Genomic DNA, 15,634 nt, shown 5'->3' on the forward strand with positions numbered 1-15,634 from the left:
AGAAGCAGGCTCCCTGCTGAGCAAGGAGCCAGATGCTGGACTCGATCCCAGGACCCTGGGATCATGACTTGAGCCGAAGGCAGATGCTTAACAACTGAGCCACCCAGGTGTCCCGTGATGAGAAGTGTTTTTTTTTTTTTTAAAGATTTTATTTATTTATTTGACAAATAGATAGAGAGCACAAGTAGGCAGAGAGGCAGGCAGAGGGAGAGGGAGAAGCAGACTCTCCACTGAGCAGGGAGCCCGACGCGGGGCTCAATCCCAGGACCCTGGGATCATGACCTGAGCCGAAGGCAGCCGCTTAACCAACTGAGCCACCCAGGCGCCCCCCGTGATGAGAAGTTTTAAGATCTACTCTCTCTCTCTCAAAAGATTTTATTTATTTATTTATTTATTTATTTATTTATTTATTTATTTATTTAAGAGAGGAGAGAGCATGAGCATGGAGGAGAGGCAGAGGGAGAGGGAGAAGCAGGCTCCCAGCTGAGCAAGCAGCCCCACCTGGGGCTCAATCCCAGGACCCCAGGATCATGACCTGAGCTGGAGGCAGACGCTTTAACCGACTGAGCCACCCAGGCGCCCCTAAAATCTACTCTTTCGGCAATTTTCATATATATGAATTAATATTATTAGTTACCATGTAGTTACTGTAGTTACCATGCTGGGCATTACATCCCAGAACTTCTTTATCTTACAACTGGAAGTTTGTACCTTCTCACCACGTTGCCCCATTTTGCTCACCCCCCACCTCTTGCCTCTGGCAAACACCTAGATTTGTTTTAAAGGAAACTTTTCATTGAAGCAAAGTGCATAAATCATTAAGTATACGACTTGATAGTTTTTCACAAAGGAACACCCCTGTGTAACTCTTACTGAGTTCAGGAAATAGAACATCACCGACAACGTTGAAGGTTGTGTAACCCTCTAGGGTACCCTCCCAATTACTGCCTCTGTTCCCCCAGTCATCGTGGGTTAATTTTTTCCATTTCTGAACTTTTACAAGCGAATCATCAGTATGTGTCTTTTGTGTCTGGTGCCTTCTGCTCGACATAAAGGTTATGAGTTTCATCCATGTTGTATGTAGCTGTAGTTTATTCCTTTTTGTTGCTAGATAGTATTCCATGATAGAAATATACTGGGTTGTTGATGACATCTCAGTTGTTTCCAATTTGGAACTGTTTAAATAAGGCCACTAAAAAGTGCTCTCATGCATGTCTTTTGGTGATGTTATATAGGCATTTCTGTTGGGAATATGCCCAAGTTTGGACTTGCTAGGATATAGTATAGGCACAGGGGAGACTGTTTTCCAGAATGCTCTTTGCTCTTACCAGTTTACACTGCTGTCCCTACAGCTGTGGTATTATCAGCTCTTTATTTATTTATTTCATTTTAGCCAGTCAGGTAGGTGTGTGGTTGTATCTCCTTGTCATTTTATTATACATTTCCCTAGTGACTGGTGATGTTGAACACATTTTCGTATACTTAGTGTCCATTATGGGTTAGTGTTTTTATATCCTGCTTAAAGATTCTTTGCCTATACACAAGTTAGGAAGCTGGTATCCAGTGTTATTTTCTAGAAGCTGTAATGTTTGCTTTTCACATTTGGATCTGTAATCCTTCTGGAATTGTTTTGTGTGTCTGAGGTGTTACAGTCTGATTCTTTTTTTAAATCCATATGGATTATCCAGCTGGTCCAGTACTGCTTACTGCAAAGACTGTCTTTCCCCACTGAGCTGTGGTATATATGTGGGTCTCTCAGGACTCTCCTATTCCCTTGGTCTGTTTGTCTGTCTGTGCTCCAGTACTACATTGACATACTTGCCGTAGTTTTCTAATAGGTGTTGATATTTGGTAATAATGATTCTGTTCTTTGTTCTTCTTCAAGATTATCTTGACTATTCTTTAGCTTTTTTCCTGAGAATTTAATGGAATTGCATTGAATCTAGAGATCCACTTGAAGACCTGACAGTTCTATAGTGGTGAATCTTCCAGTCCAGAGACATGGCTACCCCTCCATTTTTTTTTTTTTTTAAAGATTTTATTTATTTATTTGACAGAGAGAGACACAGCGAGAGAGGGAACACAAGCAGGGGGGAGTGGGAGAGGGAGAAGCAGGCTTCCCGCTGAGCAGGGAGCCCAATGCGGGGCTCGATCCCAGGACCCTGGGATCATGACCTGAGCCAAAGGCAGACGCTTACCGACTGAGCCACCCAGGCGCCCCTACCCCTCCATTTGTTGATACCCTCTTAATTTCTTTCAATAATGTTTTGTCAGTTTCTGTGTAGAAGTCTTACACATCTTTTCTTAGATGTATTCCAAGGTATTTGGTGATTTTTAAGAGGCGTCTTTAAAATTTTGTTTTCAAGAATGTTGGCTGCACACCGTTCCGAGCCGGGTGTGCTGCGGTGCAGTTCTGGCGCTCACCACCCGGGGTGAGCAGGAGACCCCACAGCCAGCCCCACGCTCCCCTCCCTTCACATACCAGCCACAAGTGGGTCCCCCCCACCGGCTGTAAATTTAGCGTTCCTGCGCCCCCCCCCCCTCAGGTTTAATGATTCACTAGGATGACTCCTAGAATTCAGAGAAGTGCTACACTTCCAATTGCAGTTTTTTACCTTAAAGGATACACGTAGGATGAGGTCATGGATGCAGGGCTTCATGTCCTCTCCCCCTGGGTTCGGGTGTGTCAGCCTCTGGGCACGGCATTGTGTTTACAGTGAGAAGCTCCACTGAGCTCTGGGTCCAGAGGGTCTTTTTTTTTTTTTCCTTCCCCACCCTCCCCAGTTGTGGTGCAGAGTTTTTATCAGGATTTCAGTACCTAGGCATGAATGATTAAGTTACTGGCTAAGATTGGACTCAGTGTCTAGCTCGCTGCCTTCCCTGGAGGTAGGACAGCTGAAAGTTCTGGCTTTCTTGGTAACCAGCCCTGCCCTGAAGCTATCTAGGGGCCCACCTGGAGTTGTTCATTAGGATAACAAAGCCACTTCTTTTACGCAGGAAATTCCAAGGGATTCGGGGAGCCAGAGTCCAAGACCAGATGTGTTCTTTTTTTTTTTTTTAAGATTTTATTTATTTATTTGACAGAGAGAGAGAGAGAGAGAGAGAGAGAGAGAGCACGAGCACTAGCAAGGGGAGTGGCAGAGGTAGAGGGAGAAGCAGGCTCCCCGACGATGAGCCGGGAGCCCGATGTGGGGCTCGATCCCACGACCCTGAGATCATGACCTGAGCTAAGGCAGACGCTTAACCAACTGAGCCACCCAGGTGCCCCAGATGTATTCTTTATAATACAACACAAGTATGGATAATTTTTGTATAGTGTAAATTTTGTATATAATTTTTGAATCCATTGACCTTGTTAAATTCACTCATTCTAATAGTTTATTTTAGATTCTTTTGGACTGTCTACACATAAGTATGTTGCCTGTGAATAATGGCAGTTTTATTTACTTATTGCTACACCTTGTACATTTTATAACTTGTTCTTGCTTAATTTCATTGGCTGGGACCTAAAGGACGGTGTTGAACTGGTGCCTCATTCTAGGTCTCAGGGGAAAGCTTTCCAAATTCGTCAGTAGGTATGATTTTACTGTGGTTTTTTGGTAGATTTCCTTTATCAGATCAAAAAGGTTTCCTTCTTTTTCTAGTTGGCTAAGAGTTTTTATAATGAATAGATGTTGCATTTTACCAAATGCTTTTTAAATAACTGTTGAGATGATTGATTTATTGCCTTTATTCTGAATTATACCGATTGATTTTTGAATGTTCACCCATAAACATTTATTGCATAACCGGAATAAACCTGACTTAGTCATGATGTTTGATCCTTGCCACACATCATTGGATTTGATTTGCCAATATCTTTATTTAGAATTTTGGCATCTGTGTTCATGAGAGAAAGAGGTCTACAACTGTTTTTTCCAGCCATTAAACAACCAACTACCGAGGAAGACATTACAAGATATCTCTGTTAGGGTTTTGGTTTTTGTTTCATGGCAGGAAAAATAATTGTTTAGTAATTAAGTCCTTTCCCTCTTCTAACTAATAGCCCAGTTTGGGTGAGCAAGTTTGAACATATCAAGTAATATTCTTGCCCTCTTCCACCTCCTCCCCTGAACAGTATAAACCCCAAACCAAATGTTGCTCCAGGTTTTCTTCCTCTCAGGTTTGGATGTGAGGTCTAGGATGATTTTTATAGTTTGTAAACATTTGGACACAGTATGTGATTATCAATTACCACTGGGGGCTCACCGAGGTAAAAAAAAAATGCTTGCTTGTTTTCTTTTTTTTTTTTCTTGTGTGATGGGGATAGGATTACTACGTTAATTAGAAAGCTAGCCCCAGACTTAATGTATCTTGATGTCAGTCAGCTAAGCATTTAACAATTTCCTGTTACGTCTTTGTGACAAACAAACATGGGACATGTGGGCTCATTAATAATGGTCCATCTTTTAGATCGAATCTTCTGTAGGTTACTAGCTGGTTGCACAAACAGGGCCGAAGAATGGGTGCTTCCCAGGGCAGTAAGGGAGCTCTGAGTCTGTAAGCAGTTGAGCAGAGAGGCATGATAAGGAAGGGGCTCCTCCTGGGTGGGGGGCTAGGGTGGGAGGCTAGATGGCCAGGAGCCAGGATAATAGAGGACAAGGCCAGAGGTGCTCCTGAGAAGAGAGGACAGGGGGAAAGGGGGAAGCAGTTTGCTGTAAGGGTCCAAAGTCGAAAGGAGGCTGGTGGTGCTGACGGATGGCTGGGGACCCCCTTGGCACCTCCTGATCGGACGTTCGTCCCTGCCCTTCCCATGCTCAGGGAGGCATTGTCAGCCGGGCCAGCGCCTTCTCTCCACTTCATTTTCTTCGGTGGCACAAAATAGCTCTAGTTCTGTGTATTCCTCCCTGCCTTCCGAACTGCCCCTGGCTGTGTGCTCCAGGAGAGGTTTCCACATCCCTGAGAACAAAGACATCAGCATTAGATCTGACCTCACTCCTTAGATAACCTAAGAAACTTAAAACCCCAAACCTATCTTTTGACCCAGTGATTCTCCTTCTAGAAATGTATCTGAAGGACAGAGATATAACCAAATATATTTATTACAAAGATTTTCATAATGGAACAAAGGGGGGGGCACAATTTAAGAGCCCAGTGGGGTTTGGGATTATTTACACATGTGTACAATGAAATATTATGAGGCCTTTCAATTTTTAAAAATGTTTTTATGACATGGGAAAATAGAATGTGAAGTATTTACAAATTATCTAATTTTAAAAAATCCCCCAAAATAGTTAACAGTAGTTGTCTTTGAAAGGCAGGATTATAAGTGATCTTAATGTCCTTTGCACTTTTGTTACCAATATCAGAAAAAGATATATACATATATATATACAAATCAGGTGTAAAAATCATTGTAAGAAAATTGGGGAAATTAGAACACTTGATGTTAATGATCTTAAGGAATTATATATTTAGATGTGGTATTGTGTTCTATTGTGGTCTGTGTTGTAAGAGTCCTTATCTTTTAGAGATACTAACCCAAATGCCTGTAAAACTTATAGATGTTTACAGATAAAATCTGAGATTTGCTTCCAAATAAGCCAGTGAAGTGGGTAGGAGGGAAGAGGAAACAAGATGGGCCACAGGAGTTGGAGTTGTTAATTGTTTAAGTTCAGTGAAGGGCCCTGAGGGTGTAATTACATTATTTCCTGTACTTTTGTAGATGCTTGATAGTTTCCATCATAAAAGGTGAAAAAATTAGAGACTGCTGGCTAAATGAAAAAATCAAAGGCATGAAGTCCTGTCCCTGGGTGAGAGACCAGTCTTAGGGTCTCCTGACATCCGCTTGTCAACAGCTTCACCCCTGGGGTGCTTGGGTTAAAAGAATATTATTTAGAGAAGCCCCATTTCTGAATTCCACCCCCCCCCCCCCCCCCCCCCCGGGGGATGATCCTGAACAGGACTTCCCTGAGCCTCAGTTTCCTCCCGTGAATAGTAGATGTGCGAGGGATAGTGCCTGGGCCCCCCTCCCCTGAACATGCTCACCCTCACTGTTCCGTAGCTGCGGGGGGGGGGGAGGTGGGCCCTGAGGGGGACGCCCGAGTGACTTCTCTGAGAGGGGACAGTGAAGGTCTGGCCACCACCTTCAGGGCTCAAAAGGGAGCTCTCCAGACTTTTTTGTTCATGCCACCCTATTAGAAAAAACGTTTTAAAAATTTGTACCTCCGTTCATTCAAAAATTGTATACACGTACTGTTTTACTAATACATATGTTCTTTTTTTTTTTTTTTTTTTTTTTAAGATCTTATTTGTTTATTTGACAGAGCGAGACACAGCGAGAGAGGGAACACAAGCAGGGGGAGTGGGAGAGGGAGAAGCAGGCTTCCCGCCGAGCAGGGAGCCCAACATGGGACTCGATCCCAGGACCCAGGGATCATGACCTGAGCCGAAGGCAGACGCCCAATGACTGAGCCACCCAGGCGTCCCTTCAAACCGTTTTCTTTACAATTTTTAATTATTTTGGCCAACCACTCCTCAGGCCCCCCCCCGCCCCCGCTACTGGTGTTCCCCCTGCTGACTGACAGAGGGCTGGCAGGGGGAGGAGAGGACCCGCTCTGGACTTTGTAGGTGCCGTGCTTGCTTTACTCGTGTTCCCTTCACTCTGGGATTTCCTTGCAGGGGTCTTGTTAAGCGACGGTCCATTTTGTGAGCATTGATTTGGCTAAAAGTGCTTAACATAATCTGTAAACCCATGTCACTGGGCACACCTCATCGGTAGCTCCTCTCACTTGGCTGGAGAGTGATTGAGTGAGGCCAGGAGCCCCTTCCCGTGGGGACAGAGCCCACTGTCAGTCTTGTATAAACAAAAGCTAAAGTCGCTTATTTATTTTGGAATACAAATAAATGTGAACGGAGTCTGCGATGAATACCCCTTTTGGCGACCCTGTTCTAGAAGGTCCCAGACGTCTGGGCTGTGTGTGTACGTGCAGTGTCAGGCTGTGTTGTTGTCTTGCTCAGAATGGCTGGGCAAGTCTCCTGGTACGTCTCTAGAAATGCTTTTCTGTTTTGGCAACTGGGCTGCAGTGTCTGCATTTCCATTTCTCTTTTCCCTGCAGCTGTCCTCCTGTTCCTTCCTGTCTTTTTTTCTTCCTGCTTCACTCAGTTTTTTCCTTTTTGTTTTGCCTTCCATTTTCCTTTTCCTTTTAAAAATATAGACCAGCTATAGTGGCTGTATTTATTGATGGCTTACTTATTGGGCACCTGCTGTGTATTTAGCCTCGTACCAGGCATTAAGGAACGAATCAAGAGCCAGCGGATATAACTTCTGCTGGCAAGAGTGGAAATCAGGGAGCCCTACCAGGGAAGGCAGTTTGGAGATTTTGGACAGATTTGGCCAGCGCACAAACCCTTTGACCTAGTAGCTCTGCAGCTGTAGATGTATCGGGATCTCACATGCATCAAATGATGGAGCACAGGGATTTTCGTGGCAGCACTGTTTGCAGTAGAAGGAACGGGAAACAAGTGTGTGTCCATCAGCACAGGGAGAGGGTTGAATCCACCCTGGCATCCACCAGTGGGACACTCCACAGGGGAAGGAGAAGGGAGTTCGGTGCTCCAGTGACATCGCTCAGTGTAAAACTCAAGGTGCAGAAAATTGTAATATATTTGTAATTACAATGTAAAAGTAGGGCGCCTGCGTGGCTCAGTCGGTTAAGCGTGTCTTCTGCTCAGGTCATGATCTCAGGGTCCTGGTCAGCAGGGAGTCTGCTTCTCCCTGGGCCTCTCCCCCCTGCTCTGATCTCTCTCTCTCTCTTTCTCTCTCTCTCACACACACACACACACACACACACATACACACACACTCTCAAATAAATAAATAAAATCTTAAAAAAATAAAATGTAAAAATAAATAATAAATTTATTGTAGAAACTTTCAGAAAGGAGGAAAATGATTAGAAAATGAAAGGCCCCCTTTTCCCACCACTCCGAATGTGAATTTTTTTGGTGTGTTTTCTTCTAGTAAGTCAGCAATGAACCAACTATATTGCTTTCTCCCGCCCCTCAATATGAGACCTCATTCTTATCCTTTCTGATTGTAAATGTAAAAACAAGAAAGTAATACATGCTGACTTTAAAATGCATTAAGCAGAAGAAACTGGCGTAGTTCACTTATTGTCTTGTTTTGTAACTTTTTGCTTTACGCAAATGGTGAACCACTGTCTCTTTAAATAAATTTCTGTCTACGTCAGCCTAATTTTTAGTGGCTGCAGGAGTGTGTCATAAACCACACTGGATGGACCCTCCTGGGCACAGCTTGCACACCGGCCCGGGTTTTCCCTTTGTATTAAGGTCTTTCCTAGAAGTGGAAGAAATGGCTGAGGCCAAGGTCTTGCACATTTTCCGTTTTGACACGTGCTGCCAAATCCTGAAGAAAAAAATGCCATTGTTCTCTCCAGTACTGCACTGGTTTCGTCTCTGTGGTCTTACAGTAGATTTTAACTTATATTAAAATTAAGGATCTCCTCAGTGTTCTTTTAAGTTGCTTATTGATTAAACAGCTCACCTCCTGCCCCTCCCGCCTGGCCCTCTCTACTTAGGGATACTTAACAGAAACTTTTTTGTGTGTGTAGCTCTCCCAGCCTCTTGTTGAGGGGTGCCAGGGTGGAAGGGTGTGCAGGGGTGTGTCTCCTGCTGATGGGCTTCTCTGCTTCCTCACCTACGCCCAAGCATGCCCCCACCTGTGTCTTCTTGCTGGGATGGGCTGCCCCTCCTGCTGGTCGAGGTCAGCACTATTTTTTTTTTTTTTTTTTTCTTCTTTTTTTTTTTTTTTTTTTTTTTAAGATTTTATTTATTTATTTATTTGAGAGAGAGAGTGAGAGAGAGAAAGAGCACAAGAGGGGGTAGGGTTAGAGGGAGAAGCAGACTCCCCGCCGAGCAGGGAGCCTGATGTGGGACTCGATCCCGGGACTCCAGGATCATGACCTGAGCCGAAGGCAGTCGCTTAACCAACTGAGCCACCCAGGCGCCCGAGGTCAGCACTATTAATAGTCAGCTTAATCCTGCCCCTGGCCTGGGTGGAGGGAGGAATGAGGGGGGATTCCCAGGAAATCAGGGTGCCCTGTTGCCTGCAAGTGCAGACCCATGGCCCGAGGTCCCGTCTTTTGGCAGCCAGGCCAGCACCTCTCCCCAAGGGAGGTGTCTGAGAGCTCAGGGCCTGTGCTGGGAGCCTGGGAGGTCGGGGGCTGGGATTTGCTGGGGGATGAGTGGGGAAGATGCCCAGGACACCACTTAGGGTAGTGGGAATCCCTTGTCTGATCTGGGGCTTCTGGATCTTCTGCATGAGAAAAGGCAGCTGGAGCTGCTGAGTAGGGCCCTCTCCGGGACCTAGTGGACTTTGAAACCCAGCACCTTGTAATGTGTTTCTCTTACGGTCTTTGAGAGATAAAGTTTTTTATGGGGGGGAGAGGACACAGCAGTTTGCTAAGATGGGCACTGTGGAAGGCTGGACAAAGGTCGATGGAAGGCAGAGTGGGCAAGCTTGCCAGCCAGGTGTGGCCCAGAGCAGACCGAGGGCAGCTTCAAGGTGCCTCCGTTCCCACAGCCAGGTTGCCCCTTACCAACAGTGCGTGAGTTTAAAAGGTGCAAGAAGCCCCAAGTCCCTGGGGGAAGCAGTAGGAGAGTCTTTTTTAAAGTTACTTTAATGAATGTATTTCTTTCTGATTAGAAAATTATAAAATTAATACTATTGACTTTGGAAAGGTTGGAATTTCTCTTCAGAAAAGTGTAAGAAAGAAACAAACCATCATGAACCCACCATACGTTTAGGTTTAATCATATGAAATTGTCATTGTGGTTGGTCAAAAATGGTCAAATATCAACAATTTCACATGGATCAGCCAAATAAGAGCATTTTGCTGTATTTCCTCAGTCTTTTTTCTATGAACAAGGACTACTTTGAAAAATGGGGGCTTCTCAGCTTTTGGGGTAGATTATTATTTACATTTTCATGTTCCATTTCTCATCCCAGCCACCCCCAAAATCCAATTATCCAGTTGAATGGACATTAATAATAAAATGAGGCAACTCATTAAGATAAAAATTCTGTAGTAGACTTAAATTTCATACAATGAGGATCATAAATAAAGGTCCTCAGTTGGCTCTTTTATTTATTTATTTATTTTTTAATTTTTTAATTTTTTTTAAAGATTTTATTTATTTATTTGACAGAGCGAGATATAGCGAGAGAGGGAACACAGGCAGGGGGAGTGGGAGAGGGAGAAGCAGGCCTCCTGCCGAGCAGGGAGCCCGATGTGGGCTTGATCCCAGGACCCTGGGATCATGACCTGAGCAGACGCTTAATAACTGAGCCACCCAGGTGCCCCGGCTCTTTTATTTTATTTATTTATTTATTTTTTAAGATTTTATTTATTTATTTGAGAGAGAGCGCGCATGAGAGCGGGGAGGGTCAGAGGGAGAAGCAGACTCCCCGCCGAGCAGGGAGCCCGATGTGGGACTCTATCCCAGGACTCCAGGATCATGACCTGAGCTGAAGGCAGTCACTCAACCAACTGAGCCACCCAGGCGCCCCCAGCTCTTTTATTTTAAAAGGTAAATAAAAAATGATTTTTGAATTATAGAAACTTCTTAATTACTAAAATTCAAAAGAATTCTTCTAGTCTTCACTCCTTTCCCCCTTTGCGTTGATTACATTTCTCCTAAGGAAACGTGTGAACTGAGTCATTCATTCCACAAATATCCATCCATTAAACACTTGCTGTGTGCCACTCACCATTCTGAGTTTTGGGGACACAGACTAAAGCCCCTACTGTAATGCAGCTCAAAATCTAGCAGAAGACGGGCCATAAACGATAAATAGAATGAATAAGCATATTATATCATGTATTTTAGGTGCTTTAATGACTAGGGTTGGGGTGCTGGAGGAGGGGTCGCAGTTTTAAGGGCCACATTTGGACAAAGACCTCAAGCGGGGGCAAGCTACCCAGTTATGTGGGGCAGGAGCAAGCCAGGCAAAGGGAGCAGCCTCTTGTATGAGGAACAGCAAGGAGGCCTGTGGCTGACCTGAGCGCTGGAGAGAGAGGAGTAGGGACGGGAGAGGGTCAGCATCAAGGGCCCTGAGACCGGGGCCACTGTGGGGGGTGGGGCTTTTCCTTGCAGTGAGTCAAGGAGCCGCTTGGAGGTACTTGGTGGGGCATGAGGTGACCTGACTGTGCCCCTCTTGCTGCTGTGTTGAGAGCCAACCCAGGCTCCGGGATAAAGCAGGGAGCTGACCAGAGGCTAGTCTAGCTGTGTGGGTGAGGAGGAGATGATGTAGCCCAGACTGATAGTAGCAGTGGAAGCCACCAGAAGTGGCTGGAGTCTAGGTGTCCGATGCAGGCAGAACTGATGGGATCTGATGGAAGGGTTCGATAGAGAAGGGTAGAGAAACAGAGGAGGCGCAGTTTACTCCCCCATGGCCTGATCTGCTGGACAGACAGAGATGAGGAAGGCTGGGCGGGGAAAGCGCAGGAACTTGGTTTGGGCCACGTGGAGTTCAAGGTGTTAGGCATCCGGAGGAGCTGGCTAGCTGGCAGCCTGCAGTTGGGTATAGCGTTTGGAGGATGCAGGACAGGGATGGGCCCCAAGTGTTTATTTGAGACACCTTGACATACAGTTTGTATTTAAAGTCATGAGGCAAGGGACCAGGTCCAAGGACTGAGCCCTGGGACCCTCTCACATAAAGAGGTCAGGGAGAAGGAGCAGCCCCTGAGGTCAGAGGAACACCAGGAGAGCTGTGTGCCTGAAGCCAAGGAGAGGGAGGGTTTCCAGGAAGCGGGAGAGAGTGACCCCTGGTCAGAAGCTGCAGCCTGAGCATGAAACCCCACCACTGGAGGTCAGTGGTGACCTTGGCAAGAGAGGTTCTCTGGCCAAGGAGGAGAATCTCTGGCCCAGCCCTCTCCTGCACCCTCCAAACTCTATACCCAACTGCTAAGAACATTAAAAAAAAAAAAAAAAAGCCCCCTCCGGGCAGAGAAATTAGAAAAAGGCAAACGCAGTTCAGAGTCCCATGGCTGGGCCAGCAGGGGGTAACCTACTGTCCCCCAGCCCAGCACCTGTGTGTGGGGCCCCAGCTAGCCAGCCACAGTCAGCGCCAGCACACTGGGCTCTCAGCGTGCCGAGCAGGGCTGACTGTGGGCGGTGTCCCGGGTCTGGACACCTACAAGTTCCCTGTCTCTAGAGGGCGCCCGCACGCACCACTGATGCCACACACAAAGGATCCTCAGAGAGAGGGCCGGAGGGCTGAGAGTGGCGGCAAGATTGGGCTCAAGGAATCAGCTCATTTCCTCTGCAGGACGGATGTTTCTATTCTTTAGAGAAGCCACCAGCCTTTCCCGGTGTGGCCCAGTGCGACCCCTGACTGTGTGTCAGGATTTGTTGTGAGCCCGTGGTTAACTGGAGGTTTGGTGGGGAGGAGGACGTTTTTCTCAGGTTATTGAAGCTGTGTCTCTTCTGCGTAGGGGCTCTGACTTCTGGGCTCTGAGCAAGGCTCTGCTGACTGAGCCACCTTCAGACACATCCCATTCCCCGGGACTTAGTCTGTGCCAGTTGAGGCACAGAGGGTCCTTGCTCACCCTAGACTCTCGCTAGTTTCCCTTTGTGTGTTCCCCTTATTTTTGTTTTCCCCCTGATTTTTTTCTCAATTAAAAAAATTCTAGAGTAAAACCTGCCCATCGAATAGAAGAACAATGTTAGAAGGAGCCAGAGTAAGGAGGGGTAGTAGGGCCCCTCCCCCAAGCTCTACTTAACGCGGGAGGAGACCACTGTTACCTCTTCTATGCATTTCAAGGCACTTCAGCATCTCCCCCCCCCCCCCACCGAGTCTCTGCAGAGGCAGCGGGCACCATGCAGTCTGTCCCTCTGATTGCTCTTCCACCAGCAGCCTGTGTTGGGCTTCATTCCACGTTCTGTCCATTCAGCCTGCTGCCTTTTCCCCAGAGCAGTGGCAGCCCCCCTCAGTACTCCTGGTCCATTGCTATTGATTTAGGTGGTTTCTGGTTTGAGGTTGTTAAAAACAATGTTCTTCTGTTGAACCTCTTTGCTCCTGTGTCTTCCTGCTTTGGAGAAGATTATATCCAACTTCCTACCAGTGGAATTTCTGAGTCCAAGGTTAGGGACCTTTCGTTTTGAGTCATGATGCCAGATTGGCCTCTTGAAGTGCGCCCGTTTACCTGCCCATCATCCCGAGGACCTGTGAGGGCATGCTTGTTTCGCTTGTTTCCCCCAACACTGGGCATTACCGGTCTTAGAGCGTGCCAGTCTGGAAGGTAGTAAAAGCTTCCCACCTGATGGCATAGTTTAGCCGACTGCCTTAGACCACGGAGAGCATTGTTTCTCTCTTTAGAAGGCACTCTTGGGTGGGCAGCCTCCAGCAGGCAGAGAGGCCCGGGGGGCCAGACGCCAGGGTCCTGGCTCTGAGTAGCTGCTGCCCGCTGGAGGCCCTTGATAGGTCTCTTGTTCTAGTTGGCTCACATCTAGAAGACACCGGAAAGTCTTTGATCAAGTCTAGCCATGGTTCTGTCTAGGTCTGGTCTAGGTGCTGAATATAGTTAGGTTCTGTATAGTTCTAGCAAGGTGCTGAAAGTTTTTTGACCACAACTCGGAGCTGGAGATGAGTGTATCACAGTGACTGGCACGTGATAGTGAAAGTTGCACAAAACAGTACCCCCCCATCACATGTGTCGTACTCTGATATCTTTCTCCTTTATTTTATTTTTTTAAATGCTGGTCCTGAGAACTGGCACCTCTCTGGAGTTCTGAGGAGCACATCCTGGGGTTGGGGGATCTGCAGTGGCCTTGGAGCCTTGGAAAATGCCCTCTACAGAGAAGTCCTTCGATGGGGCCCTCAGACTTGGTTGTGAAGGGGAAGCTGCCCAGGAGACCCTGGCTTGACCTTCTCAGCTCTCCCAGGGCTTTTCCCCTTAGGCTGCTCCAAACCTGTGTCCCTGTGTGGGGTACACAGTTCCATCCAAACTGAAGTGCAGGCCAAGCCTTGGCTGTCTCCCTCCTGTCACGCACTGGAATGAGGGGCACAGGAACAGGATAGAAACCTGGAAGGAGGGCCTGGAAAGCCCTGCCCACCCCCCCCCAGCCCCCTGACAAAGCTTCTGTGAAGGGTCCCTCCTCCCCTCCCTCTGCCTTCTGACTTTCTCTTGCTTTAGGTTGAAGGGGTGGCCCTTCTCTAATTATAGTATTTGCCTGGCCTAATTACAGCCTGGGCTAATTTGTTAATGGTTTTGGGAACTGAGAGCCTTTGCCTTGGGCAGTATCACGGCCCCTGGGTACATGCTGGGGCCTTTGCCAAGGAGAGCAGGGTGAAGGAATGTGAGTGGCCCTGGAGGCCCCGTGGGCAGTGTGGGCCGTCTGAGGAGCCCCATGTCCATTTGGCGCACACACGTCTCCAACCGATGGCTCACTGTCCACAGGTTGTCATTGTGGGTCTTTCCCTTCTCCAGGACTCTCAGGAGACCCTGATACACGGCACCAGGCAGGACCTTGCCATTTTCATTCTAATGAAACAAAAGGTCTTTAATGAAATGCCTTAAAATTAAAAAAAATACTTTTGGTTTTCCTTTTCATAAAAGCCGTATCTGTTTGCAGCAGAAACTTCAGGAAATACAGAAAAGGGGAAAAAAAACCACCCATGACCCCACCCCAGTGACTCATGACCCCAAATGTGTTAACATTTTGGTGGCGGTGTCTCATGACTGGGCCCTTTGCTCTTGTCTGACTCATTGCATCCCCCAGGGAAGTCCCACCTGGCCATCGTGCAGAAGGTGAACAACGAGGGTGAAGGTGACCCCTTCTACGAGGTGCTGGGCCTGGTCACGCTGGAGGACGTCATTGAGGAGATCATCAAGTCCGAGATCCTGGACGAGTCGGATATGTACAGTGAGTTCCAGTCTTTCCATTGCCCGAAACCCCTTGCCTGCTCGTGCCCTGGGTGTCCCTAGGTGGGAAGGCCACAGTGCAGGGATGTGGGAGGCCCGGCACCCTGAGGCCCAGGAACTGGATGCCTCACACTGGCCAGGGTGAGCAGCGGGCTCGCCCCTCGGATCAGTGAAAGCAGGCCACCTTTGCTCCCCACGGCCTTCGTGCCTCGGCATCGAGCCAGAGACCCCGCCTTGACGCAAACACTGCTGCTTGTGTGTGGAAGAGGGGACTGCGGAGCTGGGAGCTGGCGGGCAGGTTCTAGTCTGTTCCGGAGTCATCAGGGACAGTGTTCTCAGCTCTGGATTCTTTCTCTCACAGCTGACAACCGAAGCCGGAAACGAGTATCTGAAAAGAACAAACGCGACTTCTCAGCCTTCAAAGATGCTGACAATGAGCTCAAGGTGAAAATTTCACCTCAGCTACTTCTGGCTGCTCATCGCTTCCTGGCCACGGGTAAGAGCAAGAGGAGGGCCCTCAGGTGTTGGTGGGATACAGTCCCGGAGGGGGCCTTCTGGGTCTCTGGCTACTTCTTCTCATGGCACAAGGGCTGTGGCAGGTGAAAGGTGCAGGGAAAACATGGCTGCCTCTGAAAGGGGGCGAGGCGGCTTCCCTCCATCCCTGGGGTGCTCCTTGTGGTTTGTTTTCTCTGTTGATGGGTTGTCAT

General features: G+C 47.5%; 1 protein-coding gene across 2 annotated transcripts in view; it reads left to right on the forward strand.

Moving 5' to 3' along the window:
- Window positions 1–15,634, forward strand: part of CNNM4 (cyclin and CBS domain divalent metal cation transport mediator 4) — a 36,736-nt gene that overhangs the window by 10,898 nt on the left and 10,204 nt on the right. For both annotated transcript variants that reach the window (XM_032397310.1, XM_032397311.1), the window contains exons 2-3: window positions 14,785–14,928; window positions 15,289–15,423. In XM_032397310.1, the coding sequence (XP_032253201.1) occupies window positions 14,785–14,928; window positions 15,289–15,423 (279 nt within the window). The remainder of the gene's footprint in view (window positions 1–14,784; window positions 14,929–15,288; window positions 15,424–15,634) is intronic.

This window comes from Phoca vitulina, unplaced genomic scaffold (assembly GCF_004348235.1).
Source record: "Phoca vitulina isolate PV1807 unplaced genomic scaffold, GSC_HSeal_1.0 scaffold98, whole genome shotgun sequence".
NCBI lineage: Eukaryota > Metazoa > Chordata > Mammalia > Carnivora > Phocidae > Phoca > Phoca vitulina.